Source organism: Mustela nivalis, assembly GCF_964662115.1.
Source record: "Mustela nivalis genome assembly, chromosome: 1".
In the NCBI taxonomy this organism is placed as follows: Eukaryota; Metazoa; Chordata; class Mammalia; order Carnivora; family Mustelidae; genus Mustela; species Mustela nivalis.
The window spans coordinates 207,381,648-207,409,346 of record NC_139020.1 but is presented as its reverse complement, the minus strand read 5'-3'; the positions used below and the strand labels follow the sequence as shown (position 1 = coordinate 207,409,346).

The following is a 27,699-nucleotide window of genomic DNA, read 5'->3' as shown; positions in this document are numbered from 1 at the left end:
AGGTGCAGCTGCGCTCTAGGACACCTGTCACTGTCCATGTGTGAGAGGCAGCAGGAATCCTGTGCAGGGCTCTGTCGCCGGTCACGCAATGCCTAGGGCACCCATGTTGACACCTACATTATGGAGAATGTGGTTTGAATCTGGTCCCTTATCAGTGAGAGGGGCTGGGGGGTGGGGCATACAACTGCCACTCATTCTCAAAATCCATTTTTGCCTGTAACTAAGGCAATAAAATTTAAAACACTATTTTAAGGGTTGGAACTTCTGGAACACAGAGTTTAATGAACAGCAGCTAACATTAGTATCTTGTGGCAAAGCCACAACGTAAACAAAACGTACATTCCTGCAGCACCAGATTTGAAGATTTGCGGATTATCTAGGAGAAAAATCTCAAAAGATTCACTGGTAAACATGCTCATGTGCACGCACTCATTGAAAAGAAAAGCAACACACAATAAGCAGGACGATTTTTTTATGGTGCAGGGTCTGTGTAACTTCTGAAAATAAGCAAAATCAAACCTGTCTTGTTTAAGTAACATATATAGTAGCAAAGGTTTTAAAAACACATGAGAAGGAGAAACGCCAAATTCAGGAGGGAGCAATCTCAGTGAGGTGCTGGCAAAAGGAACTAGGACAAGCCCACAGGGTCTTCAAACCATTAGTCAAAGATCTAAGATGCAGAAGACCCAAAACAAATGTAGTCCATGGTCAGATTTGATCCAACTGGGGGGCAGACTCCTAAGTGCTTGCTGTATTAGGCTTTATGGTTTATGTTCTGTACACTTCACCTTGCCCACCCACCTTCACTTTTCTGTGGTTTTACCCCTCCCTCCAGTTCCGTATTTATCTGTTTACATCTCGTGTTCCCTTTCCCCCAGCTCAGCTCCCCAGGGCAGGGACCAGTCAGCTCTCCCGTTTGCTGAGTCCTCAGCTCAAGACACAGCTGGCAGTCAGAAGGTGCACACTTGTTGCAGAAATGAGTATTTTCCTGTATGACTGACTTATTTAATTTGAAATAAAGAAAAAAAATCGACCGAGTAGCCCCTGGGAGATTGGTATGTATACACACCCAAGAACCAGAGAAGCCCACAGCCTCAGCTGCCAACTGTGCCGGCTGTAATGGCGGCCCCAAGATTCCAGAAGTACAGTTCCCATTTCCAAAAGCATGCCGACCCTGAGGACGTGGGGGTGAGGAACCTGGAGACTTTGAGATTTGTTTTAAAATACTTCCACAGGGGCGCCTGGGTGGCTCAGTGGGGTAAGCCGCTGCCTTCGGCTCAGGTCATGATCTCAGGGTCCTGGGATCAAGTCCCACATCGGGCTCTCTGCTCAGCAGGGAGCCTGCTTCCCTTCCTCTCTCTCTGCCTGCCTCTCTGCTTACTTGTGATCTCTCTCTGTCAAATGAATAAATAAAAAATCTTTTTTAAAAAATTAATTAAATAAAGTAAAATACTTCCACAGAAACAGAGAACCCATTCACGGCTCAGTGTAGATTCAGGAAGCCCTATCCTACTCATCTTCCTAAGGAGCTCCTATGAAATTCTTAGGAGACCGTGTTTTTAAAAAAGAATAGCTTTTTAGGGGGAGGACAGAGGGATAAACGGGCGGAACACAAAGGACTTTCAGGGCACTGAAAATACTGTTACCCTCACAATGGACATGCAGCATCACATCTGTCCACGCCCAGAGAATGTACAACACAGAGCGTGAAGTGCACGAACCATGAAGTGGGGGCGGTCAGGAAGTCTCTGAAGTTCATTCATCGTTATGAAAGGCACAGCTCTGGTGGGGATGTTGATGGTGAGGAGGCTGTGCACGTGTGGGGGCAGAGAGTAGATGAGAAATTTCTATACTTTCCACTCAATTTTGCTGTGAACCAGAAAGTGCTCTTTTTTTTAAAAAGGGGGCGGGGGAGAGGAGGCAACCTTAAAGAAATGCTTTCGGGGATAAAAAAGAATGTTTTTTTTTAAAGCTGCCTCCACCCCGTCACCTCACCATGCCTGGCTGCCAGGGGGAATTGTGGCACCTGCCTTGGCCTTCCCCTCTTATATGCCCCTTCCCCAGAGGTGGAAGGACTTCTGTTCTTCTAGGGTAGAGCCTGGCACCACCAGGTGATGGGTAAATGCTTGACGGAGCTAGTCTTCCCCAACGGCATCTAGCCCAGGCAAGCCAGGAGCTCCTGAGGATCCAGGGCCCCCAACCCACCGCTCCTCACACCCAGGCGCCCAGCACTCCTCCATCCCTAAGGAAAGGCATCATATGAGGACAACTGCCCAGTTTATTAGCCAGCGGATGGCCTGCAGGGCTCCCTAGGGCCCACCTTTCTAGGTCGAACCTGCTACCTGCTCCCTTGCGGCAGGTGCCGAAAAAGAGGAGATACCAGGGGTGGGAGTGGGGGTGGATGGCCTCACAGAGGCCTTATAAATACAAGGAGGTCTCTGGCAGGGATGCTATGGGGGTGGACATCTGGGGCTCAGGGAAAGGAAGGCTATCCAGGGTGGCCCATGTCACGCGGCGCCCTGTGTCCGTGGGGGCCCCGGTTCAGCATCCAGGCGGCACAGGGGACTGTCATACACCATCTGCAGGTTCACCTTGTGGCCCACCAGCTCCCGGATATTGTTGATGCCGTATTTGATCATTGTTGGGCTTGGGGTGGGGAGGAAGGTAAGAAAACAGTTTTAACGCAATATCAGGTCATGATCTCCTCTGGTTCCCACCTCCTTAAAAGCCCATGCTGTTCCCAAGGCTCTCAAGGCCCTGAGTCATCTGTCCGGTCTCTTCCTCACCCTCCTCTACCTCCTCCCTCCCTCTGGCTACACTGGCCTCCTCAATGTTCTCCAAATATAACACATACATTCCTGCCTCTGGGTCTTTGCACTGGCTGTTCCAACTGCCTGGAACACCCTTCCCCAGATGTACCCCCAGCTTACCCTTTCACCTGCCTCTGGTCTTTGTTTGGATACTGCCTCCTCTTTGGAGCCTTCTCTGACAACCCTGTCTGCTTAGCCTTCCCTACTGTTTTCTCTCAACAGCACATGCTGGCTTCAGACACACTCTGAGCTTTATTTGTTCAATTTACTTATTTATCTTGCTAACTGCTGCCTTTCTCACTGCACTACAAGCCCAGCTTTGCAGAAGCAGGGATGTGTGCTGTCCAACTCCTAGTATAGGACCAAGCACACAGCAGCCACTCACTAAAGGCTTGTCTAATGAGTAACAAACGGATGGGGCCGAAGTCTGCAAGGCACCTGTGTGGCAGCCAGACACCCTGAGTGGTTTAGGCACTCACCGCTCCAGGGAGAGGCCCCAAGCAATGACTGACACGTTTTCGGGGAGCCCCATGGGCAGCAGCATCTCAGGGCGGAAGAGCCCAGAATTCCCGACTTCTACCCACTTCTTCAGGCCTATAGGGGTGGGAGAAAGAACGGCAGGTTGTGTGGATGACGCTGGCTCTGGCAGTGATCTTGGCAGTGGGCTTGGCAGTGACAGGGACCCAGGCTGAGCTGTGGGCAGCCCGAGAAATCCCTCCCCACCTCAGTATCAGGATCCCTCCTGACCTTGATGGTAGCTGAACACCTCCATGCTGGGCTCCGTGTAAGGGTTGTAGGCCGGCTTGAAGCGCAGTTGGGTGATACCTGGGCGGGGGAGACGGGGGAGCAGAGGGCTGGGGGGTAAGCTTGGCAGCACGGGATCCTCCCATGGCTCCCCTGCCACCGCCCACCACAGCCTGCCTGCCTACCCAGCTTGGTGAAGAACTCCCGCAGGACGCCCATGAGGTGGCCTAGGGTGAGGCCATGGTCAGCCACCACGCCCTCGATCTGGTGGAACTCGGCTAGGTGTGTGGCGTCTAGGGTTTCATTTCGGAACACACGATCGATGGAGAAGTACTTGGCCGGCGCAAAGGGCTTCTGCGGGTGACAGGCAGGCCCGGCCCGGGAGGAGGTCAGAAGGTTGATAGGACAGCCCCCTGCCTCCCCCACTGCCCAGGCTGAGCTGCACCTTCTGGGCCAAGCGGTAGAGGGCACGGGCGCTGGCCGAAGTGGTGTGCGTGCGCAGCAGGTTTTTCCGGGCCTCCTTCAGTTTCCACGTGTATTTGTACCTTCAGGAGGACAAATGGGAAGTCTGCATTGTGGCACTCAGACCCCCCAAACCTTGTCCCCCACACCGACACCCTGAAGTCTTGGTCCTGTCTCACCCCTGTGAGCCGTAGCCACCCTGAGAGTGGGTCCGCTTGACCCGATGGACGTAGTCCATTGGGAGCTGCAGGGCTTCAGCTGGATCTGGGCAGGACAGAGCATCATCTGGTCAGTCAAGGAGCATTTCTCAAACAGCCACTGCACAGAGGACAGACAGCAACATGTGCAGCTTCCATCCTTGCCACTCACAGCAGCCAGAGGGTGCCAGGAACACCCAAGTCAGTCTCATCCCCACCTCTGCCCAGAACCTTCCCATTTCCTGGGGTGTGGGGGTGGGAGGTGGGACAAAGCTCTCTCTTTGGCTATCCTGTCCTGTTACTGCCACTTTCTAGTTGTTCATTCCCTCCAGTCAGAGGGCCTCCCAGCTGATCTGTGAGCATACCAGCCACATTTCAGCCTCAGGACCTTTGCATAGGCCTTTCCCTCTTGAACTTTCCTTCCCATATATGGTTCTCTCCCTTATCTCCTTTGGCTTTTACTTAAACAAAGACTTCATTTTAAGCTGACAGCCCTGACCCCTTCACGCCAGTTTCCACTGTGTTTACTGCCATCTTGTATTACTGCACTTGCCTACCACTCAGGATTTAGTAAGTATCTATCCCACCAGGACACAGGTCTCACCAGGGCAAGAACTTCATGTTTCATTCATAGCTATAACCCAGATGTTTAACACAGACCTTGGCACACAGGAGGGGCTTGGCAAACATTTGTTGCGTGAATGTGTGAATTCTTAAGAACCCTTTCCAGAAACATTGATTTTGGCGCACCCAAAAAGCTTGAGATCAAATCCCAGCTCCACCACGTTTGACCTGTATGACTGTGGGCAAGTGATGTTCCTTCCCTAAGCCCAGATTCCTCCTTCGTAAAAGAGAGCCAACACTGCTACCTCCTACAGTTGGAAGGAGAATCAGAACAGAGACTGGTGTACGGTGAGAACTTAGTAGACTAGAAATGAGAGACTTTTAGAATTCAGGGGGACAGGGCATGTCAAGCTGGCACCTCTATGATGTGACCCGTCAGCAGAGAACTGCCCAGCAGAGCAGGCAGGAGCCACGAACTGGGTAGGAGGGGACGTGGGAGGAAGTCACTGGGACCAGCTCACACCGCCCCAGCTGGCCACGCCAAGGATAGAGCTTATTCTGTAAAATGAGTACGCCACTCTGGAAAGTTCTTCCCCGGGCCTGGCGCCTCTGATGGCGTGGCCACTTCCACCCACCTCGGAGGAAGAAGGTGTCATGTTGGTCACGCGCTGGGTGCTGCTGGGGCTGGAAAAGGGCATCAAAGTTCCAGAAAGAGCTCTCAATGAAGTTGTCAGTCGGCATCTCTGTGAACCTGGAGGGAGATGTGACCTGACTGCCCTGCCTGTGCCCAGTGGCCGGGCCGCCCCTGGCCCCACCCCTGGCCCCGTGCTCACCCCATCTCCAGGAAGATCTGTCGGAACTGCGTGCGGACCTTGAGCAGAGGATGCAAGTGGCCACCGTCGGGGAGGACGCCATGGGCCAAGAAGTTGTATGGCTTGAAGGGTCGGTCCCGCCAGGAGCCACTGTTGAGGCATGCAAGGTACGTGGGTCTGGTGAGTGCTGTCCTCCCTCTCCGACCTGCCTCAGTTCCTGGGGTCACCTCCTACCTGGAGATCATCTCTGGGCTCAGCTCTGTCTCCTGCTTGGAGATGCTGGTGCTGAAGGCATTGCCTTTGCTCACCCAATAGGTCTTCAGGGTCCTGCGGCCAGAGAGGAGGAGGGGACGCCACTGTCACCTCCTTTGGGAGGCTTCCTTAGATCTCCCAGCTGATGCTGACCCCAACACCAACCACCACCTCACTGTTTTATTTTTCTCTTGACATTCATCATCACCCGAGATCCTCTTACTCAGCCCACACCTACATCGGTCTGTCGCTCACTTACTCACTCAACAAATACTTAATGAGAATCTACTATGTGCGAGGGTCTACTCAAAGTACTGAGCATACAGCTGAGCAAGAGTAACAGGTACAACTCTTGAGCGTTTATTCTGTGCTGGCATGTTCGACTCCACTGAAGTCATCCCACTACCTTGTGAAAAAGAGGCCATTTTACAGAAGAGGAAACGGAGGGCCAGAAAGATCAGGTGACTTGACCAAGGTCACACAACTAATAAGTGCCAGAGCCAGGACCAGGATCAGGCAGCTCTCCTCCAGCCTGTGTCCCCACAAATGCTATGCCACTCGATATCTCAAAGGGTACATCAGCCCTGGGAGAGCAGAGCCCTAGGCCTGTCTAGGATGGGAGTCAATAAATTCCGGACCCTGGAATCAGAGCTGTAACGGAAGGAAACATGGCACTGGTATGGAAAGTAGAAGTGAGGAACTTTTATGGAACTCAAAGGGAGACAGGGGTGTCAGGATGGCAGAGGTTTGATGCCCAAGCCTGGCTTAAGGGAAGACCATTCTCGGCAGAAGTCATGACACAAGCAAAGGCCCTGAGGTGGCATGAGCCTGGCACAAATTCTTGACAACCACGTGGTAAAGCAGAGCTGGGAGGGCACTGAGAGCACTGTGGCCCAGTCTGGGCATGGTGACTCCGTCCCCCCCCAATCCCCAGGACCAAGTAGGTGACATGGGATGGAAGGGAGGGGGCACCCACTCACACTTCAGTCAGCAGCTTCCTCTTCTTGAGCTCACTCCTCTCCTTCTCACCCAGCTTCTCAGCCTGCCCGCCCTGGACCAGCTGGAGCCGCCGCTGCACCTCGTCGTCCACACTGTCCACCTGCCGTGATGATGGGTGTGAGAGACTGAGAAGGCCAGGGGCCCACCTGCCCATCTGCCCCCCTGCACGCAGGGACTCACCACTCGGAACACCCGGGGCCCGTCAGCTGCACTCTTGTCCACGCGGATCCACTTGTTGGACATGGCCTTGCTGAAGCCCACCTTGCCGCTGGGCAGTCGCTGGGGGAGCAAAGCCACAGTGAATGGGGCACGAGGGCCACCTCACCCCATCACTTCCCTAGGCCTCGCTCTTAGGACCTTACCATGAGCTCACTCTGGGCCAGGCCCTCCTGGGGGATGCTGTGAAACACCCGGGCCTCATGGCTGCCCTCCCGGGCAATCTCCTCACCCTCGGCAGTAAGCTCCCAGCGCTTGGTGGAGCGCAGCTCAGCCTCAATGACCTGCAGGGAAATGGCAGAGTGAAGACCCACAGAGACAGGGTTCAGAGCCAGGCACGCCCTCACCACAGCCCCTGGGTTGCACAGTGCCTGAAGACAGCTTCACAACTGAGTGGCACCACATTCCAGCAGAGTGAGCACCCCTTGCCGAACCTCCGTTTTCCTTCTGTGACACGAAGATAATGATAGAGACGGCGCACGCCTCTCAGGAAAAAGTAAAATATTAAGAATGGTATCTACTAGAAAATCAGTTCTATTACTTTTGAATCTCAGAAAGATTTTTAAGGCCCCAGTCACCCCCAGGTGAACTGATTCATCTCCACATTTAACATGTTGGCCATTTCAGTGCCCAGAGTGTCAGAAAAAGGCCCCCAGGTCCACATTACACACAGAAATGCAAGGCTCCGTGATGAGGATGGGTTCAGATCCAGCGCAGAGGAGCAAGGCTGGGTGGAGCCCACACGACCCAACTCCCTCTCCACTCTAATTCCCAGATCTGCTCCTCACTCCCTGTGTGACCTTGGTAAAGTTGCTTAACTTCCCTGAGCTAATTTTCTTACCAGCAAGAGAAAGGTATGATGGGTTCTACCCCATCTACTGAATTAACCTATGGGAAGGACCTAGAATGTTTTGTTACCATCACTGTGTTAGACTGAGACATGATAAACAGCCACTATTTAACCTTCTGGGACCAACACAAGTCAATTTCACATTAATCAAGGTACTGAGGCTCCACACACCTGCCCTCTGCACTGATGACCTCAGGCTCTAGACCCTGAACGCTTAATTTTTTTTACTTTTTTTTTTTTTTAAGATTTTATTTATTTGTTTAACAGAGAGAGAGACACAACGAGAGATGAAACACAAGCAGAGGGAATGGGAGAGGGAGAAGCAGGCCTCCAGCAGAGCAGGGAACCCGATGTGGGACTCAACCCCAGGACCCTGGGATCATGATCCGAGGCGAAGGCAGACGCTTAACGACTGAGCCACCCAGGCGCCCCTGAACGGTTAATTTCAAATCCAGGTTTGCCTGTTCCTTCCAGTGACACTGATCAAGTTACTGACCAGTGCTCAGGTGTCCAGTCTGTAAAATGGAGAGATCAGTACTACCATCCTTGGGTAATGACAAGAACTAGATGATAAATAACGCCAAGACCAACGTGGGGCACAGAACATGAGCTTGATGAATATGCAGCTCAGTTATGTTTTCTGATTTGTAGCCCCAAGGATCCAGCCTCCTAGGTGGCCCACGGGCCTCTCCAAATCTTCCTCCTATGACTTTATCCCTTTTTTTACTTGTCCGAGTCAAAAAGGCTGGGCTTCATTCATGCTCTTCCTGCCTTGCCATGGATCTCCTTTCGCTCCCTCTCCTGAATCCTCTCTCCATTCCACCTGCCTCCCTAAAACCAGACACCATGCCCTCTAGCTTGGGGAGGTGCCAGCCTCTGCCTTCCTCCCCTCACCACCAGTCCTGCCCCTGCCAATCCTTCCTCAGAGAGATGCAGATAGGACACACATCTGACTGGCTCCAGCTCCTGCCATGGTTCTCCAGTACTCCCAGGAGATAAAGACCTACAAGGCTTTGCAAATCTTGGCTCTACTAAGGCCTTTCTACATCTATTTCCCATCCCTGCCATTGATCCCTGGAGCTTTCCTCCTCACTGCAGAGGCCTGACTCAGCCATCACCTCCACGGGGATATTCTCCTTGACTCCCAAGCCAGGGCCAGTTGTCACCTCTGGGTTCCCTGTACTTCCTCCATCGCTCTGAGAGTCACCTGAGCGTCTCCCTCATTAGACGGCAACCTCCGTGAGGGGCAGCGATCGCGGCTCCTTTTCCACCATCGTGCCCTCCCTAACGCCTACCACGTCTCAATGGGCATTTACTAGTGCACAACGCCAGTGCTTCTGGGCTCTCACTTGTTGCCTGCGGCGCGCAGGCAGGACTCCCGAAGGATTCTTCTGCAGACATGGCCTTCAGGCGCAAAAGCGAGGAGGCCCGGCATCACCCGCACGACTCACCTCGCCCAGCGCTTGCAAGCTCTTCACGGCGCCCACTACGACCTGGTGGTCCACGCCCAGCTTAGCTGCCAGCTCCGCGCTGTCCAGGCCGCCATCGGCCGCCTCTAGCTGCCGGAGCAGCACCTCCGCCACTGGGCCGTCCGCCATGACTGCTGCCAGCGTGCTCGGCGTGTCCCGGAGGGGGCCTGAACAACCGGAACCGGAAGCGGCGCCGGGAGTGTATCGCCATCTTGAGTGTGGCGGACTGTGGCCAGGCTCAGGACGCCGCCATCTTCAGTGCGGCAACTGAACCCTAGAGGGTGGGAGAGACTTAGTGCCCGCCTCCGCCCTAGCTAGACTGGTAGTGTCTGGTTGATCAGGGAGGCCAAATTGAAGACCTCAAGGACAGAACCGCAGTGTTGTTTTCAGTTTCACCCAGCCACACTTCCAGCACGCGGCGTGACCTTGGACTTCCCTCCCTCTGACTTTAGGAGCCCTCTGCCCTTGTAGGATTCTCTCTTGGCCTGCAGGAAGATTGTAGGTGGTGGCTCCAGAGACAGTCATTCCGCTGATATCACTGACTTTTAAGTTTTTAAAAGGAGGGTAGGTAGACAGAGACCATCCCTATTTCTTTTTTTTTTTTTTTTTTTTAATTTATTTGTCAGAGAGAGAGCGAGCGAGAGCGAACACAGGCAGACAGAGTGGAAGGCAGAGTCAGAGGGAGAAGCAGGCTCCCTGCGGAGCCCGATGTGGGACTCGATCCCAGGACGCTGGGATCATGACCTGAGCCGAAGGCAGCTGCCTAACCAACTGAGCCACCCAGGCGTCCCAAGACCATCCCTATTTCTAAAGGAGAGAGGGTCTAACCTAATAATAGTTATAGTCAAGATACCAGCTAACCTGTAGAGACATCTCATGTCCTCTGCCCAGTGCTTTGGGTGTGTTATTTCATTTTCCCCAAAACTTTGACATAGATATTAATATAATCCCCCTTTCACAGTTGTGAAAATGGTGGCTCAGAGGGGGATACGACTTCCCCACGATTCCACAAGCAGTTGGTAGAGATGGTGTCGGAAACTATAAACACTTCAGATGGCATTCCAGTCAGTGTATGCTCATTTGAGAAGATCAATGTCAGGGCAATAATGGATACCCTAATCAGTACTGGCCTCTAGAAATATAATGCAAGATGCAAATCTAATTTTAAATTTTCTAGTGGCAGTGTTAAAAACAAAGTGGATGAAATTAATCTGAAAAATCTACCAAACTTGTCCAAATTATCATTTCAATACTATAAAATTACTAATGGAATATTTTATGTTCTTTTTTCATAGTAAGTCTCTAAAATCCGGTGTGTGTTTTATACCTAAGGCACATCTCAGTTGGGAACCACCTACATTTCAAATGGTTGATAGTTACAGGTGGCCAGTGGAGATTAGTGCGAGTAGATTCTAATTCCATTTATACCACTCAGCCAAGTTGCTTAGTCTTTCTGTGCCCATTTCCTTTCCTGGATAGAGATGAGGTTATGGGCTTATATCACAGATTTAAGTGAAATACTGCTCACACATGTACTCATACTGCTGATACTAAATTGAGTGTGGACCATGTGACAAGCACTATCATAAGAAGAACACCTTTACTTTACTGTGATGGTTTTACCATCACTATTACTATGTGAGCCTGATCACCCAATCCTGACCCCACAGTGAAGTCCTGATAAAAATTCAGTATGTGGATCTCCAAGTCCCTCCTTAGCTTCAAAGCACTTCCCTTGTTTTTGTACATTTAATTCTTCCAAGAGTCTTTCCTTCTTTCCGTCACACAGCAAGTAGGCTTTAAGTCTCTTTTGTGCCAGGTGTTGCAAGAGACACTGAGGGATGGTGAAGTGAATAAGACAGTCACAGGGTCTACTCTCAAGCAGGAAGCACCAAACTCATGTGTGCATGACATAGGATGGAAGGGAGGGAAGGTGGGAGGGTCACTGGCAGGCCAGGAATGATCACCCCAAATGGGGATCCTCATGAGGGGGTGCAGGTTGGGTGATACTGGACATGCCTGCAGAAACCCAACTTCTCCAAGACTCCCAATTCCTCCTCTTTCTGAGTCTCCACCACTATCAGGGAAGGACCCCTTCCCCAGTCTTTTGTTAGGATTCCCCCCTTCCGCAGTCCACTTCTATGTTCCAAGGTCCAGGGCTGTTGCTCAGAGTTTGGGAAACCCCCAGACCTCCTTCCTGCTTCCTGCAGCTTGGGGGCAGGGAGACAGTGTCAGTCACTGTCAGTCACGTGCCTCTGGCTTCAGAACACTCTAGACTCAGGGGTCCTGCCCATCTCCTTTGGACTTTATCTTCCCCACCATCTGTCTCATTTTTTTTTCTTCCCCAACGGAACCCCCCTCCTCTCCTCTTTAGCCGTTTAGTTGCAAAAGCCAGGCCGTTTGTGGGAGACCACAGGCAGCGACCCCTTTACCGGCTGAGGGAGCGTTTAAAGGAGAGGCTGCGATTAGAGGAACAACCCTATCAAACTCTAGGAGCCACGGCCAATAGTTACATCTTCTAACCTTCCTTCTCTGTCCCAAGACAACCCTAACAGCTTTGAAAGCGATTCTGTAGGGCGGCACCTAGCTGAGGTTGCTCCTATCCTCTTAGAGGCTCCTGTGACTTCAGAGGCTAGGTGACTCGTCCCAGTCACAGAGCAGCAGTCTGACAGGCTGTCAGGGCACTAGGGAAGACTAGGGACCAAAGAGGAGAGAGCCGGCACTTTACTTGCTAGCCTGCAGACTGTGGCACTGGGGTGAAGTTAGGGACCCAGGTCCTCAGCCTCTAAGCTCCGGTGCCCTTTGCCCCATCTTAGCCTGGGGCGGGGGAGAGCTAGAGCGAGCGCGTCCGAGTGGGGGCTTCCCAGCTGCAGAGTAGAAAGTGGTTAGGAAAAACGTGCCCACAGCTCCCCGCAGAGGGATGAAAGAGAGCGAGCTCGGGCAGGATCCAGGTCCCGCGCGGTGACACGGGCACTAGCGCGCGTTCTTTAAACGCCCAGACCCGGAGCTAAGCGCGCGGGCTAGGGCGGGGTTGGGTCGAGGTCTGGTCACATGACCTGGGCAGAAGGGGCTCGAGGCCCCCACCACACCGGTGGGCGGCCCCCACAACGCGTGGTCGACCTTCATTGGCCAGTTGTGTGGCCAATAGAAATCGGCCATCTGGGAACCCTGCGTTCCGAGGCACACCCTAACTTGCTCAGACGACAAGAGTCCAATGGAAAGCCAGGGCCGTATCCGAAGACCAATAATAAGGCGCGGAGGGCGGGACAAGAGGCCGGGCCAGGTTGGTTTGAGGGGCGGTAGGGTATAAAAGCTCGCGGCCGGCGGCAGCGTCTGTCCCTACTGCAGAGCCGCCGCCGGAGGAGAGATTTAAAGGGCCCGCGCGCCGCCGCCCCCTCGGCCCGCCATGCTGCTACCCGTACCGCTGCTGCTCGGCCTCCTTGGCCTGGCCGCTGCCGAACCCGCCATCTACTTTAAGGAGCAGTTTCTGGACGGAGGTAAGGCCTGGTCCCGACTCGAGGCCGGCCCGACGTCGAGGGCGGCCGGTCAGCCTAGATTTGCGTTGTTCCCGTGTAATTACTGCTTAGAGGACCAATACGGTGGGCTCCGGGTACGAGAGCCGCCGGCGAGCCTCCCTTCCATGTCCCTGGGGAGCGTCGAGGGTGCAGCAGACTCCCGCGGCGGGAGTTAGGATTTGCTGGAGAAGCCTTTAAGCCATTGAAGGTGTCAAACCAGAGGTTGGGGTGGGGTCAGTCAAGGGGTGTCTGTTTCCCAGTGTTTGAGGCTACTGGGAGATATTTAGTGGGAAGAGATCAGTAGGGCCCCACTGACCTGCCCCTTTGATCCCCTAGACGGGTGGACCAACCGCTGGATCGAATCCAAACACAAGTCAGATTTTGGTAAATTTGTCCTCAGTTCCGGCAAGTTCTACGGTGACCAGGAGAAGGATAAAGGTAAGATCCTTGGGCTGGTGGGGGTTCGGATTCAGGAGGACTTCCTGGAGGAAGCCCTGCACTTCACAGCCTGGTTAATCCCCCATGAGTAGGGCAGGGGGAGGAAGGGGCAGCCCTCTGTGTCTCCAATGCTTAGGGTCCGGGGAGGTTGGGACTGAGCCATGACCTCACTATGGTCTCCTGCTAGGGCTGCAGACGAGCCAGGATGCCCGCTTTTACGCTTTGTCGGCCAGATTTGAGCCCTTCAGCAACAAGGGCCAGACACTGGTGGTGCAGTTCACCGTGAAACACGAGCAGAACATCGACTGTGGGGGCGGTTACGTGAAGCTTTTTCCAGATGGTCTGGACCAGACTGACATGCACGGAGACTCTGAATACAACATCATGTTCGGTAAGGGGCCCCACCCTGGTCCTGACCTTTGATTCGTTAGAGGGAGACTGAAATCTCATGGGTTCTTTAAAGCCCCCGACAGGTAGTTTTGAGAACACGAGAAGTACTTACGTAGTTAAGGCTTGTTTTTGGAAAGGAGGCTGAGAATGTTGCATTGTTGTTGTTGGTCTGAAACTGGTAGTGTATGGGATTTTCTGTAGCTGTTTCCTGATGTTACAAGTAAGGGCATTAAATTCATTAAGAGCCGGTTTTTGATTTTTTTGTTGTTTTGTTTTGTTTTTTTCTTTTCCTTTTTAAAAGGCCACACATTTACTCCTTAGTACCAGTGAGGGTCTGATTCCTGTCCTGTGACCCTTCACAGACCTGAACTTAAGAAGCAAGTCTTCCTTTGTAAAGGGGAGCTTTGCAATGGCAGGCATCTTCTTGCTCTGACTGCACCCACTTTCCACCTAGGCCCCGATATCTGTGGCCCTGGCACCAAGAAAGTTCACGTCATCTTCAACTACAAGGGCAAGAACGTCCTGATCAACAAGGACATCCGTTGCAAGGTGTGACTGGGGGTGGTGACAAATGGCGATAGGGGAGTCTCAGGCCAGCATGGTGGGCGGGGCCACTCATCCCCCCCCCCCCTTCTTCAGGATGATGAATTCACACACCTGTATACCCTGATTGTACGGCCGGATAATACCTATGAGGTGAAGATTGACAACAGCCAGGTGGAATCAGGCTCCTTGGAGGATGATTGGGACTTCCTCCCTCCCAAGAAGATAAAGGATCCCGATGCTTCAAAGCCTGAAGACTGGGATGAGCGGGCCAAGATTGATGACCCCACAGACTCCAAGCCTGAGGTTGGTGCTTGGGCAGAGGCTCCCCATGTGGAGGGTGCAGAGGACAGCTGGGTTGACTGACTTTTTTACGTACCCTCAGGACTGGGATAAGCCCGAGCACATCCCTGACCCTGATGCTAAAAAGCCAGAGGACTGGGATGAAGAAATGGATGGAGAGTGGGAACCACCTGTGATTCAGAACCCGGAGTACAAGGTGACCTGGGGCTCTGAACAGGGTGGGGGTGCACAGTGGGTAGCACACCGACCATCACTCAACCACTGGTTCCCTTTTCCCCTTCCGCAGGGCGAGTGGAAGCCCCGGCAGATTGACAACCCAGATTACAAGGGCACTTGGATCCACCCAGAGATTGACAACCCTGAGTACTCTCCTGATAGCAACATCTATGCCTATGAAAACTTTGCTGTTCTGGGCTTAGATCTCTGGCAGGTGAGACACATAAGGGATTCCTGAAGTATTTAAATGTTCAGGGTCATCCAGGAGGAAAGGGATGGTAACATTCGACCTCGGGCAGATCTGAGCCCAAAGTGGTGCTTTTCCTGAAGAATTTCCTGGTCTGTTGTTACGGAGTTCTCACAGCAGCCACTTTGAGGCTCTGCTTATTATGTGCCAGATACCCTTCTAAGATCCTTTATGCAAACAAATTTAACTGTCCTTAACAACTAGAAATTGGTTAATCTCGTTAGGAAATTAGTTTCAGAGGTGCTTGTCTGACTCGGTAGAGCATGCAACTTTTGATCTCAGGCATGAGTTCAAGCCCAACATGGGGAACAGAGTCTACTGGGAGAAAAAAAGAATGTGACTATGAGAAAAAAATTTTTGAAAAAATTCCATTTTGAAGGGATCAAATTTTTGTTAGTTTTCTTAAGTAATAAACATTTTATGCTTAGAACGGTGCCTGGCATGTAGTAGGTACTAGAAAAATATTTGAAGAGACTGAGAAATGCCATTTTATGGATGAAAAAAATCAGAAGGGCATTGTGTAGTAGTCATGGGAATATGGAGGGTGCTGGGGTGGGACTTGTCCAAGGCCAGGGACATCCGATGTCCCCTCTGACCACTTCTCCATCCATCCTCCTTTCCCCCAGGTCAAGTCTGGCACCATCTTCGACAATTTTCTCATCACCAACGATGAAGCATATGCAGAGGAGTTTGGAAACGAGACCTGGGGTGTCACGAAGGTGGGCCCAGGGTCTGGTCCTGGACTTGGGGGGGTAGGCAGGCCTGGTGGGTGAGGGCGAGGCCCTGAGGTATGTGGTCTGTGTATAGGCAGCAGAAAAGCAGATGAAGGACAAGCAGGATGAGGAGCAGAGGCTAAAGGAGGAGGAGGAGGACAAGAAACGCAAGGAAGAGGAGGAGGCAGACAAGGAAGATGAGGAAGACAAAGATGAGGATGAGGAGGATGAAGATGACAAGGAGGAAGAGGAAGAGGAAGATGCTGCCGCTGGCCAGGCCAAGGATGAGCTGTAGGGGCCATGCCGCTGCCTCCAGGGCTGGACTGAGGCCTGAGCGCTCCCGCCGCAGAGCCGGCTGCGCCAAATAATGTCTCTATGAGACTGGAGAACTTTCATTTTTTTTTCCAGGCGGGTTCTGATTTGGGGTGGATTTTGGTTTTGTTTCCTCCCCTCTTTTTTTTTTTTTTTTTTTTTAAACTGGTGTTTTGTCTTTGATTCTCCTTTAGTCCTTATTCCTGATCCTCCTCTTTCTTGATTGACATCTTTGCCTTCCTCTGTCCCCTTCTCTTCCCAGTTCCCTTAGTTCCCCTCCAACCTGAAAGGGGCAGGGGAGTGTGGAAGAGAAGCCCCAGGCCCAAGATTTCCATCTGCTTTCCTTCGTGATCCCAGAGGGGGGCAGGAGAAGAGGGTGGCATCCCCAGCCCCCAGCACTGAGGAAGAACAGGGCTCCTAGGGCCTGAGCTCTGACCCCCCACTGACCACTTCCCTTTTTCCCCTGCTCCTAGGACTGGGCCACTTATAGGTGGGGCAGTGGGTTCCAGCTTGGCTCACACTGAGAATGTAAGAACTACAAACAAAATTTCTATTAAATTAAGTTTTGTGTCTTCCTCCTGTGTCTCCTTCTGGGGGAGGTGACTCTTGAGTAAGGCTCATTTTGCAGCAGCTCAAGTTCTGGTTGAATGTCCCCATAAGGTTCAAGGGGCTGTTTCCCCCTTGCAACCTCAAAACAGTGAGAAAATAGTGATAGAAGTGCCATTACAAATACTCTACATACTAACTCATTGAGTTTTTGCACCAGACTGGTGATCGTGCTTTTTAGTACCAATTCAGTTGGATGAGGAGGTTGAGCTCCAGAATTTGAGTAGGGCAGGGCTATGAACCCACACTGGCACCATTTCATGCCATCCATTCCCAGTGAACCATGTATACCTCTTAACAAGCAAGACTACATAGAACGATTGGACCATTTTAAACATTTTCTTAATACTACTCATTAGCTATAATACAGGTACAGAGATGGTAAATAAATAGCACCACCAGTGGTCTTTGAATTCTCAGAGGAAAGAGATGGCCCCAAGGAGGGTGCAGAGATGACAGACCAACAAGGTCTAGGACCCCTGAGGCTTAGCTCATCACTTTGGGTCCAGGAGGCTGCCCTTGAAGTTCAGTAGGTGGTCTGGGGCTTATGTCCCTTGTTGAGGGAGAGAGGCAAGAAGCCCTAAACAGCCTGGCCCACTGTGGTGGAAATGTCTAGACCCTGTATGCCATGAAGGGAAGAAGCAACATGACCTGGCTACAGTTGGGCCATGGGTGAGGTGTCCCGTAACTGCTTTGTTTTGGACTTGAGTGCTTGAATGGAAACTAAAACCAAACGCAGGTTTGGAGGCAGGTAATGGTCAGTTGAGGGTGGGAAGACCTCCACCCAGTAACTGGGAGATGATCTTAGCCTTTGGCCAACTAATTCTTCAATATCTTGTTCATGGATGCGCCTCCATGCTTCCCACCTGGGTCCAATGGCCCTAGCTCCACCCCTCTGGGTATCCTCCAGAATTGATGCATCCGGGGAAAGTCTCCGGATAGGATTCTGTCTTTTTAGTGTAAGGAATCCTGGAAAGGTGACAGTTTCCTTAAATACTTGCGGGGTCAGACTGGGGATAATGGGGTGAACAAAGTGGTTGGGGGAGGAGCAGCAGAGAGGTGGGACACCCAGGAGCTAGTACTACAGGTTCATTCCAAAAATCCAGTTCTCCCTCAGGAATGAATGAGGCCCCAAATTGGCCCCCTGTCCCTGCTTCAACGGACAAGTGTTTTTAGAATTTTCATTTTTTTAGTTGGTGACCTTTCGAGTATCTTTCCAGTCCTGAGTGAGGGTTCCTGTGAGGGCGGCCAAACCAGAACAAAACTCATTTGGGAAACAAAAAAATGAAATAGAAATAAAAATATTTACAAGTACACGAAAAATTTTGTTCAATATAATCAACAAACTCCTAAGGACATGAAAAGGGAGCTTGTCGGAGCCATTTTGTGGCCCTATGACGTCACCGCTAACGGGCATGGCGTCACTCAGGAAGCCACGTGACGCGTATGCGTGCTGAATGAGAAGCTGCTCCGGGAGCCGAGTTTAGTCTGCGCATGCCTGGCCAAAGGCCTCTTTTTTGCGCATGCTCACCAAGGCTAAGGGGGGGGGGGGCGCAGGTCACGTGTTTCGGTGGTCGGCGCGCGCACCGCCTGCCCCGGAAGCGGTCGGCTCGCGGTGCGGCTGGGCGCTAAGATGGCGGCGGCGTGAGTTGCATGTTGTGTGAGGATCCCGGGGCCGCCGCGTCGCTCCGGCCCCGCCATGGCCGTCACCATCACGCTCAAAACGCTGCAGCAGCAGACCTTCAAAATCCGCATGGAGCCTGACGAGACGGTGGGAGCTGGACCGAAGCCCGGGAGTGGGAACGACGGGTGCCGGGGGTGGGGGTGGGGGAGTGGGGGCGGGGAGGAAGGGATCCCGACAGGAGGGGCGGGGAGGACGGCGCGGGCGGGATTCTGCCCACCCCTCCCAGCCTGCCTGACTTTGCCGAACCTCCGTTTGGTTCTCGGCCCAGCCCCCGGCGACTCGTGCTGATGGCACTTATGGGCCGGTCTCCGGACGAGGCCCCACCTCCGGGGCACCCATCAGGCCCCAGCTTCAATGTCAGCGCCCTCGCGGGTCGCGGGAGCCGCAGGCTCAGATTCCCGGCCGGGCCACGCTCTCTGGGACGGGGGCTCCGAGTTCCCAGCTTTGCAGCATCTCCTCGGGACGTTGGTGGCTGAATTTGGGAGTAGTGATCAGGAGATCCCGAGTGGTGACGGCAGTGACGATAATGATAATAAACGGCCTGAGTGTCAGTCGTCTGTGTTTGTTGGACGATTTGTTCTTTACCACCTGCTGAGAGATTTAGTATTATTTTACTAAAAATGCAAAACAAACTTATTTGAGCCATTTTGACAATTTCACTCCATTTTACAGATGTGGGAGTTTAAGAATTAGGGAACTTTGCTACAGTCACATAAAGCAAGTGATGGCAGAACGGGGATTCATATTTGGTTTTTAGCTGAAAAGAGGTGTAGGAGCTAGCAGACCTACTGAACGTCTAACTATGTGTTTGGCACTTTTGGAACAACTACCTCACGAAGGAGACCCTGAAGTCTACCTGTTGTAGAAATGGAAGCACTCCCGTTTTCCGATTAGTCCCAACTATTTGACTTTGGGCAAGCTACTTAATCTTTCTGTATCTCTGTTTCTCAAACATAAAATGGGATTAATAGCTAGTTCATGCAGTGGTGAGGCTTTAAAAGTGATACTATACACTTAGTATTATCCCCATAAGATGCTTTTGGCACTGAGCACTGTCAGCAGTGTGGAATGAAGAATCTTACCTCTCTTTTATTCTCTCTTTTTTTTTTAAGATTTTATTTATTTGACAGATCACAAGTGGGCAGAGAGTGGGGGTGTGGGTAGCCAGCTCCCTGCTGAGCAGAGAGCCCCGGATGCAGGGCTCCATCCCAGGACCCTGAGACCATGACTCAAGCTGAAGGCAGAGGCTTAACCCACTGAGCCACTCAGAAGCCCCTCTCTATTTTTCATCATACTTTACGTTATGTGAAGTCATTTGTTTTCTCTTTTCCTCGCATTAGTGTTACTTTTGGGGAAGTGGGGACTTGTGCTGAGTTTTGTTCCGTGTTATATTATGTACTCAATACTTAGAGTAGCACCTGGTGTGTAGTGTTTGGTGAACACTCCGTTGATTGGTGGAATAGGCGAACAAATTGGAATCTGGCATGGTTGACTACGAAGCTTACTTTCTCTGCCATTGAGGCTTGTGGTCTCTTCCCCTCCTCCCCCTTCCCCACTCAAGAAAGAATCTTGAGGTTTGCAATGAGTGTTCCTCTCCTTCCAGGTGAAGGTGCTAAAGGAAAAGATAGAAGCTGAGAAGGGTCGTGATGCCTTCCCTGTGGCTGGACAGAAACTCATTTATGCTGGCAAGATCCTGAGTGATGACGTTCCCATCAGGGACTATCGCATTGATGAGAAGAACTTTGTGGTTGTTATGGTGACCAAGGTAGGTGAAGTGTGCTGCTTGGGAGGGTGGGTGAATTAGCTGGGGAGCTGACAAAGAGCCAGTGTGCCCGGGAGAGATTAGCTATGAATAGGGCGGGGCTGAGACGGGATGGGATGTTGGGGCTAGATAGGGAAATTGATGCCTGCTCCTTTTTCTGGGTGTCACAGGCCAAAACTAGCCCAGGCACCTCAGTACCCCCAGAGGCCTCACCCACTGCTGCCCCGGAGTCCTCCACATCCTTCCCTCCGGCCCCTGCCTCAGGCATGTCCCATCCCCCACCTACTGCCAGAGAGGACAAGAGCCCATCGGAGGAATCAGTCCCCACGACATCCCCGGAGTCCGTGTCAGGGTAAGGCCAGGGAGCAGAAGCCCCACCTTGGGCCCTGTCCTCCCAGCACATTCCAGTACATACGTGTTCCTGCTTAACCTGGGGGAGGGCAAGCCGCCAGAAGCCAGGGTCCGATTTCTCTCTCTTGAATTTGCAGCTCTGTTCCCTCTTCAGGTAGCAGCGGGCGAGAGGAAGACGCAGCATCCACGCTAGGTGGGTGGGTGGTCCCCAGGGCAGAAGCAGTTGGGCGCCCCAGCCAGCAGCTGGGCCTTATGTGGGTGTGGGAGGGTCTGGGAGCTACCCTTCTCCCTCCTTAGTGACCCAGGCCTTGCTGCTCCCTCCACAGTGACTGGTTCTGAGTATGAGACGATGCTGACAGAGATCATGTCCATGGGCTATGAGCGGGAGCGGGTCGTGGCCGCCCTGAGAGCCAGCTACAACAACCCCCACCGAGCCGTGGAGTATCTACTCACGGTGAGGTGGGGCTGCTCCCTCCTGGGGAGGCCTTAAGGGAGTACATGGGCTTACGTGCCCTGACGGGTGGTCAGAGAGGCAAAACCTGCCCTCTGAAGGCTTTGGGTTGTGGTTCCAGCCAGGAAAGGCTTCGTGCAGGAGCCTGGACATGAGTGATGGGGTGGGTCTATGGAGGGCAGGGCCGAGGTCTCACCTGTCTTCGGCCAGGGCTGAGTATGCAGAAGGGAGGCAGTTCTGATGTGCATTAGAACTAAATAGGACCCCTGACAGGGAATTCCTGGGAGCCCCGAGCCAGAACATGGTTCTGTCCAGGAGAGCCAGGTGTCGGAGCAGCCAGCCACAGAAGGAGGTAAGCGGACTGGGAGATGTGTATGTTGGGTGTCTGCTGTCAAGGTGTCAGACTCCGCCCTCCCCACACTGGCCCCCAAGCTTTTGGGAGTCCAGCATGCTGTCTGATTATACATCTTTCTTCTGCTAGCAGGAGAGAACCCCCTGGAGTTCCTGCGGGACCAGCCCCAGTTCCAGAACATGCGGCAGGTGATTCAGCAGAACCCAGCTCTGCTGCCTGCCCTGCTTCAGCAGCTGGGCCAAGAGAATCCTCAGCTTTTGCAGGTGCGGCCCTGGGGGTGGAGAGAGCCAGGGTAGGCACCACCTCCACTCCCCTGTGGGTACCACAGCCCCAGAAAGCTAGCCCCGCCTAGTGTGGTATGTAGGAGCCCTCTCTGTGTTTGGAAATTAGGACTAGTGACAGCCCCCTGCTGCTCTTGATCTAATGATCCTCCTGGTTTCATGTAATTTTCTCAAACACCTTACGAGGTGTGGGTGCCGTTCTTATCATCTCACGGAGGAAGATACCAGGGGTCTGGAGCAGTGTGGCAGCTAGTGTGGTGTGTGTTTGCCTCTGGGTCCTTTGCTCTACCTTCTGTGTCTTTCTGTTCTGGCTTGGCCTCACATACAGTTAGTGCATCCTAAGTGCCTACAAGGTTGTATGGCACCATCGAGAACTGGTGTGTCCCAGTTAGCTCTGGGACCACGGTACTCAGCAAGGTTCCATCCTGCCCTTGAAGGCTCCTAAGCAGAGGGGCAGTGGACCCTGGAGGTGACAGGGTTTTCTGGATCATCTGTAAAGGTCTGGTTTAGGGCCTGTCATCTACTGCTGCTCCTTCACTCAGTCCCTTTTGCTGCCTCCTCCTGCTTACCTTCTCCAGGTGTTACAGGGCACGGGCTACACGCCTTTATCCTCATTTCTGTTTAGTGTTCCCTATATTACCATCTTGAGCAGTGATACGCCTCCAAATCGATGTAACCAACCGGAACCTCCAAATGCCACACTTAACCGATGGCTGACTTGACGCAAACATGAAAGGGCCTTGTAGACGTTTAAGACTTGAGAGCAGATCCTCCTCCCAGCCCTCCCCATCCCCAGAAGGCTTGAGCCTCAGCCCTGTGCCTGCTGGGGTCCGCCATCACCTGTCTTCTCAGAACATCTCACTCTGTCCGGCCCTGCACTTAGCCCCTACAGCGGCCATCTCAGCTCCCCACCCAGTTCCCCGGCTGCCCCCTGAGGGGCACCGCCCACACAGTGCATTCTCCACCAGGAGCCAGACTCTTGAAAAAACCCTTTCGAGGTGAAGTTAAAGTCAGACATATATCAAAACAGAACTGTAGAGAGTTGGGGAACCTGCAGGTGTGCAACACCCAGATGAATTAGGTCTTTTTGACGTGTACACAGATCACGTCTTTCTCTTTTCACTGGGATGTCCTTTCATTTTAGAAGACACTAGAAGCAAGTAGGTCGGGTCTTTGTTTTCATCTCTTTGTTTTGTCCCTTTTTTGCTGTTTGTTTCCTTTGTTCCTGCCACATAATCTTCTGTTTCTGGGATTTGTTAAGTGCATTTCAATCTCCAAGCCTTTGCACTTACTGTTCTATCTGGAGGAAACTTACCATCTTGCAGATCACGGGCCTTTCTTTCCTGCCCTGTGGGATTTTCTTCTGTAGAGTCCAGTGTTGGCCCTACCGTATGCCAGGCCCCCTATTTCCATTGTAAATAATGACCCATTTATTTGCTTACAGCCTCTCTCCCCCCGGAGCATCAGCTCCACCGGGACAGGCCTGTATCCACTATCGTGTTGCTCTTTGGCCAGAATAGGCCGCCTCTGAATCTGTGCTGAGGGGATGAAAAAGCAGGGCGGTGATCAGGACCCTGGTGGGCATCAGGTGCGGGGGCTCACAGTCCCTTTCCCTCTGTCTCCCACAGCAAATTAGCCGGCACCAGGAGCAGTTCATCCAGATGCTGAATGAGCCCCCCGGGGAGCTGGCAGACATCTCCGATGTGGAGGGTGAGGGGGGCGCCATAGGTGAGGAGGCCCCGCAGATGAACTACATCCAGGTGACACCACAGGAGAAAGAAGCTATAGAGAGGGTAAGAGGCCTGGCTTGGGGGGTGACCTTCCTGGTGGGCAGGGCCCCCAGCCCCTGCTCATACCCACCCGTCTTCCTGCAGTTGAAAGCCCTGGGCTTCCCGGAGAGCCTGGTGATCCAGGCCTACTTCGCTTGCGAAAAAAATGAGAACTTGGCTGCCAACTTCCTCCTGAGTCAGAACTTTGATGACGAGTGATGCAGGGAGGCCAGGCCGCCCCTCCAACCTCCCCACCCCCCAACTCCACAAAAGTTTTATAAAAGAAAAAATATATATATATTCATGTTTATTTAAGAAGTGGAAAAAAATCAAAAACCTTAAAAAAAAAAAACCTATTTCCCATCCTCCTCCAGTGGCCCCCATTCCCATCTTGGCCTGAGAAGACCCAGGCCAGACAGCTGTCTCCCATCCCCCGCCCCAGCCCTGCCTGCTCTAAGAAACTGGCAGGACTGGAGGCGACAGATGGGCCCCTCTTGGCCTCTGTCCCAGCTCCCTGCAGCCAGATGGAGAGGCGGCTGCTTGCTTCCCCCTCCCCTGAAGAGCCCCTGAGACCTCCCTCCCTTCTTCCAGGGTGAGGGGAAGCTGGAGCCCTAAACTTTGATCCTCCATTGGAGTGCCCCAACCTTTCCATCTGGGGTAAACTCAAGAGGCCCAAGGACCCCCTCCCCAGTTTGGCCTTGGTCTCTGGCCTGTATCCCTTTGCGGGAGAGGTTGAGGCCTGGTTTGTCCTGCCTGGGGAGGCAGTAACATCAGAGGTTAAGGCCACCCCCTTGACCCCAGGACAGAACCGTGTCTCTGATAAAGGTTTTGAAGTGAATAAAGTTTTAAAAGCCAGTCCTGTGGTGTGTGCCTACTGGGGCTTCCTACTCCAGCTTGTCTGGGTCTGGGGGCTAGTTGGGCACAGGTGATAATGCCTATGCTGAGAAGGGGCAGAGTGGTCTGTCAGCCTCTGCAGATTGGGGCTCCCAGTGTCTCCCACCCCCTTGAGGCTATCTCATTCCCAGGCAGTGGGCCCCAGCCCCAACTTAGCCTCCGAAGGGCTGTTTCTCCCTACCCCCCGCCATCACCACTACAGTCTGTTTTGGCTACACTTCCCCCCCTAGTAATTGGCTAATTACTGGAGATTAATGTTGGTAAACAGAAGCCTCCTTCTTCTCTGCCATCTGCTCCTCTATTATTTCCCCATTGCATCCCCCTTTCTCCTCCTGAAGCCCCAGTTAGTCGGCATGGCCTAGAGTCCCTGAGTGAGCAGAGCCAGGAAGGGTGGGAGAGTCCCTGGCCCCAGGTGTTTGCGGGGGCCAGGAAGGGGCATGGTGAGAGAAGACACAGCTCTCCAGGGCTGGGGCTGTCGGGCAGCAGATTTTATTGGGAGAGGCTAGCTCAGGAACTGGGTGCCACCGAGGCTTCGGAGTCTTGGGCCGCAGCAGCAGCCAGTGCAGCAGCTCGTGCCTCCTTCTTCTGTCTTTGTTTCTCCTCCTTGAGGCGTTTGCGCTGCTGCTTCTCCAGGTCCTGCAGCAACTCCTGGAAGCGGGCACTCCTCGGGTCCACATGGTAGCCCAGGCGTTCCTGGGCCTCAGCCTGCAGTCGGGCCCGCCGCTCCTTGTCGGCCTGCTCCTTCTCCCTGCGCTCCTGCTGCTGCCGCCGCCAGTTCTCAATCATCTGTGGCATCTTGGCCATTCTCTCTGCAATGAGCTGCTCCCTGCAGGGGAGGGTAGAGTGACGAAGATGGCAACACCCAGGAGCATCCATCCACCCACAGCACCCCCACCCCGATGAAAAACTGGGAAGACTTATGGTGGTCATTAAAACAGGAAAAGTCCCAGACAAGTGGAGTAACAGGCAGGAGGGATGAATTAATTTGTGTGTGACCCTGAGCATGGGAGAGTCAACACCCTGAGGAGACCCCGTCAGCTCGGCATTTTACTGAGCTGCCTGAGCCAGAGAGCTGAACACCATATCGCCATTCCCACAGCACACACTCTGATCCTGCAGACATCACTGAGCGCCTACTGTATGCCAGGCCCCGTTGTAAAGGCAAGAAATGGATTGGACCTTTCTCTCCAATCCTACGACTTGGTAGGTCCCAGTCACAGTCCCATTTTTAAGGATTAGAAAGGTGAAGCTGAAAGATCTAAAGCTCCCATGGCAGAGTTATCTAGCTGGGATGGGGTGGAGACTGGGGTTCACATTCTAGCTTCACCTTTTACTTCCTGGGTGATTCCACAAACTCCCAGGCTTTGGTTTTTCATCTCTACAATGAGGGTGATGCCCTCTTCCTCTTAAGAGTTACTGTGAGGACAAGAACAATAAAAAGCAGGAACACGCTTGGCCTTCACCAATTTGCCTGCCCTCCAAGAAGCAACACCATCCTGATGTTCCTGGTCTTGTATTCTTCAAGTCTAATCCTTCAGACCTGTCTCCAAGTCTGACCTCTGCCCTTGACTCCAGGCCCCACCACCCTTCCCCGGCCACAATGACCTCCTGGCAGCTCCTTAAAGCATATTCCTACCTCGGGGTCTTTGCACCTTTTACCAGGAACACTCCCTAGGATCTCCCCATTGCTATGTCTAGTCATTCAGGTCTCTAAGGATCAACTTGGAGAGGTTCGAGGTCTCAAACCAAAGTCGTTCTCTGGCACACACATTTTTCAGTTTTATCTTCCTAATGGTTCCCTGTCGCCATTTAAAATTATCTTGTTCTCTGCTATGTGCTCAGCACCTGGGACAAGGCCTTGCACACAGGAGGTCCTCGGCCCACCACCCCCGCCTGCCCGACCGCACACACCTGGCCTGGCGCTTCTGCTCCTCCGCCAGCTGCTGCACCCGCAGCGACTCCTGCATGGTCGCCAGGCTCGGGAACCATTCGCGCTCCTCAGCCTCCAGTTCGCGCAGCTGCTCCCGCGACGGCCACAGCGAACCGGCGGCCACCCCGGAGGCGGCGCCGTGCCGCGCAAACTGCTTGGCCGCGTAGCGCGGCCCCAGCTGCCAGCGCGGGGTCAGCGGGTCGTCCGGGTCCGGCCACCAGGGCCCTGGCGAGCGGCGCGGGGGCGGAGGCGCCCGGTAGTCACGGGAGCCCCGGCCCAGAATCGCCGGCAGCTCTAGCAGGGTCCGCGTCCGCCACACGGGCGCCGCCATCTTGGCTGTGCGGGGTCCTCGCGGGCCGGCCGGGGTGGCCACAGCACTGCCTGCGCGCGAGGTCCGAAGGCCGCCTGGGCGGGGCGAGGGGCGTCCCTGCGGCCTAAGTTCCGGGCAGGGGAGAGGAGGGAGTAACAAATGTCCTATACATCTTTAAGTATAATTAAAATTTTTATTTTAGCAGTTATTTATTAAAATCTCACTAAGTTTTAACTTTATACATTTAAGGTAGCATTTGATTTTTTATTTCAAAAATTTAAGTGTCTGAATTTTAACTATTTATTTAAAATTTTAAATATTATCTCAGTTTGAAGTTTAATCTACGTATTACTTTATATTAAATTTTATTTTTAAGTTACTTTATATTTTAAATATTTAGAATCTTTTTAAGATGTTCGTTTAAATATTTAAATTTCATTTTAAATACCTGAATATTTTTATAACATTAAGTATTCATTTTTTATGCTTTATTTTATGCTTTTAAATTTTATTTTTAATATCTCAAGATTTTTATTTTAAAGAATTGTTTAAAACCGTACCTAGACAATTTTAAATATTTAAATTTCTACTTAAAATATAAAAGTACGATTAAGGTATATATGTAGAAATTTTATTTTAAGTTTTATTGTGAACATGTTATTACTTTTTGCCTTTCAATTTTTTATATTTAACAATATTTAAAATGTTTGATCAAAATGCAGCAATTAAACAGTATCTTTTCAGAACAGGATTTTAGCCTTAAAAAGGAAGGAAATTCTGTCTCATGCTGCAACATGGATGAACCTGGAAGACATTATGCTGAGTGAAATAAGCCAGTCACAAAAGAACATACATCATGTGATTCCACTTATATGAGGACTTTGGAGTAGCCAAATTCATAGACACAGAAAGTACAATGAATGGTGGTTGGCAGGGACAGAGGAGACAAAGAATGGGAGTTCGCGTTTAATGGAGACAGAGTTCCTGTTTGAGAAGATGAAAAGGTTCTGGAAATGCATGATGTGCTTAATAGCACTGAACAGTACATTGAAAATGATGAAAATGGTACGTTTTATGTTATATATATATTTTATCTCTCTTTCTCTCTCTCTCTCTCTCACACACACACACACACACACACACACACGAATTGCGGTTCCCCGGGTGAACTAGCAAGCCTGGAGAAGAATGTCCAGAATTTATAACCTCAGCATATATATCATTTATGTCAATCCCAAGCTGGAAACAGCGGGCACC

General features: G+C 52.2%; 4 protein-coding genes across 6 annotated transcripts; 2 read left to right on the top strand and 2 right to left on the bottom strand.

The window, feature by feature from the left end:
- Positions 1–455: 455 nt before the first annotated feature.
- FARSA (phenylalanyl-tRNA synthetase subunit alpha) lies at positions 456–9,556 on the bottom strand. The gene is made up of 14 exons (XM_082730193.1): positions 9,358–9,556; positions 7,203–7,340; positions 7,021–7,119; positions 6,822–6,940; positions 5,824–5,916; positions 5,611–5,739; positions 5,413–5,528; positions 4,196–4,280; positions 4,000–4,099; positions 3,740–3,908; positions 3,558–3,635; positions 3,290–3,404; positions 1,454–2,646; positions 456–1,226 (listed from the first exon to the last, which is right to left on the bottom strand). The coding sequence occupies exons 1-13, from the start codon at positions 9,502–9,504 to the stop codon at positions 2,508–2,510; spliced, it is 1,527 nt and encodes a 508-aa protein (XP_082586319.1). The 5' UTR covers positions 9,505–9,556; the 3' UTR covers positions 456–1,226; positions 1,454–2,507.
- Positions 9,557–12,696: 3,140 nt separating this feature from the next.
- CALR (calreticulin) lies at positions 12,697–16,627 on the top strand. The gene is made up of 9 exons (XM_082730182.1): positions 12,697–12,872; positions 13,227–13,328; positions 13,516–13,719; positions 14,173–14,267; positions 14,358–14,567; positions 14,647–14,760; positions 14,851–14,994; positions 15,654–15,746; positions 15,835–16,627. The coding sequence occupies exons 1-9, from the start codon at positions 12,782–12,784 to the stop codon at positions 16,033–16,035; spliced, it is 1,254 nt and encodes a 417-aa protein (XP_082586308.1). The 5' UTR covers positions 12,697–12,781; the 3' UTR covers positions 16,036–16,627.
- Positions 16,628–18,198: 1,571 nt separating this feature from the next.
- On the top strand, positions 18,199–24,163 carry RAD23A (RAD23 homolog A, nucleotide excision repair protein). Of its 3 annotated transcripts, none has more exons than XM_082730146.1 (9): positions 18,199–18,429; positions 19,946–20,107; positions 20,275–20,456; positions 20,593–20,648; positions 20,782–20,909; positions 21,180–21,258; positions 21,388–21,521; positions 23,168–23,332; positions 23,414–24,163. In XM_082730146.1, the coding sequence occupies exons 1-9, from the start codon at positions 18,358–18,360 to the stop codon at positions 23,525–23,527; spliced, it is 1,092 nt and encodes a 363-aa protein (XP_082586272.1). In that variant the 5' UTR covers positions 18,199–18,357; the 3' UTR covers positions 23,528–24,163. The 3 variants fall into 3 exon arrangements, with proteins under 3 accessions (XP_082586272.1, XP_082586273.1, XP_082586271.1); XM_082730147.1 differs by having other exon boundaries at positions 18,223–18,429; positions 21,391–21,521; XM_082730145.1 differs by having other exon boundaries at positions 18,223–18,429; positions 21,391–21,521; positions 23,168–24,163.
- A 506-nt stretch (positions 24,164–24,669) lies between these two features.
- Positions 24,670–26,505, bottom strand: GADD45GIP1 (GADD45G interacting protein 1). The gene is made up of 2 exons (XM_082730173.1): positions 26,114–26,505; positions 24,670–25,028 (listed from the first exon to the last, which is right to left on the bottom strand). The coding sequence occupies exons 1-2, from the start codon at positions 26,461–26,463 to the stop codon at positions 24,710–24,712; spliced, it is 669 nt and encodes a 222-aa protein (XP_082586299.1). The 5' UTR covers positions 26,464–26,505; the 3' UTR covers positions 24,670–24,709.
- Positions 26,506–27,699: the final 1,194 nt, after the last annotated feature.

Bases quoted from the DNA above. Each gene is read 5' to 3' on its own strand.
- CALR (XM_082730182.1), top strand. From the start codon at position 12,782: ATGCTGCTACCCGTACCGCTGCTGCTCGGCCTCCTTGGCCTGGCCGCT. The intron at 14,268-14,357 runs GTGTGACTGGGG...CCCCTTCTTCAG, and splicing joins ACAAGGACATCCGTTGCAAG to GATGATGAATTCACACACCT. The intron at 14,995-15,653 runs GTGAGACACATA...CCTTTCCCCCAG, and splicing joins TGGGCTTAGATCTCTGGCAG to GTCAAGTCTGGCACCATCTT.
- FARSA (XM_082730193.1), bottom strand. From the start codon at position 9,504: ATGGCGGACGGCCCAGTGGCGGAGGTGCTGCTCCGGCAGCTAGAGGCG. The intron at 6,941-7,020 runs GTGAGTCCCTGC...TCATCACGGCAG, and splicing joins GGCCCCGGGTGTTCCGAGTG to GTGGACAGTGTGGACGACGA. The intron at 5,529-5,610 runs GTGAGCACGGGG...ATCTCCCTCCAG, and splicing joins CAGATCTTCCTGGAGATGGG to GTTCACAGAGATGCCGACTG.
- RAD23A (XM_082730145.1), top strand. From the start codon at position 18,358: ATGGCCGTCACCATCACGCTCAAAACGCTGCAGCAGCAGACCTTCAAA. The intron at 20,108-20,274 runs GTAGGTGAAGTG...TGGGTGTCACAG, and splicing joins TGGTTGTTATGGTGACCAAG to GCCAAAACTAGCCCAGGCAC. The intron at 20,910-21,179 runs GTGAGGTGGGGC...GACCCCTGACAG, and splicing joins CCGTGGAGTATCTACTCACG to GGAATTCCTGGGAGCCCCGA.
- GADD45GIP1 (XM_082730173.1), bottom strand. From the start codon at position 26,463: ATGGCGGCGCCCGTGTGGCGGACGCGGACCCTGCTAGAGCTGCCGGCG. The intron at 25,029-26,113 runs GTGTGTGCGGTC...CCTCCCCTGCAG, and splicing joins GAGCAGAAGCGCCAGGCCAG to GGAGCAGCTCATTGCAGAGA.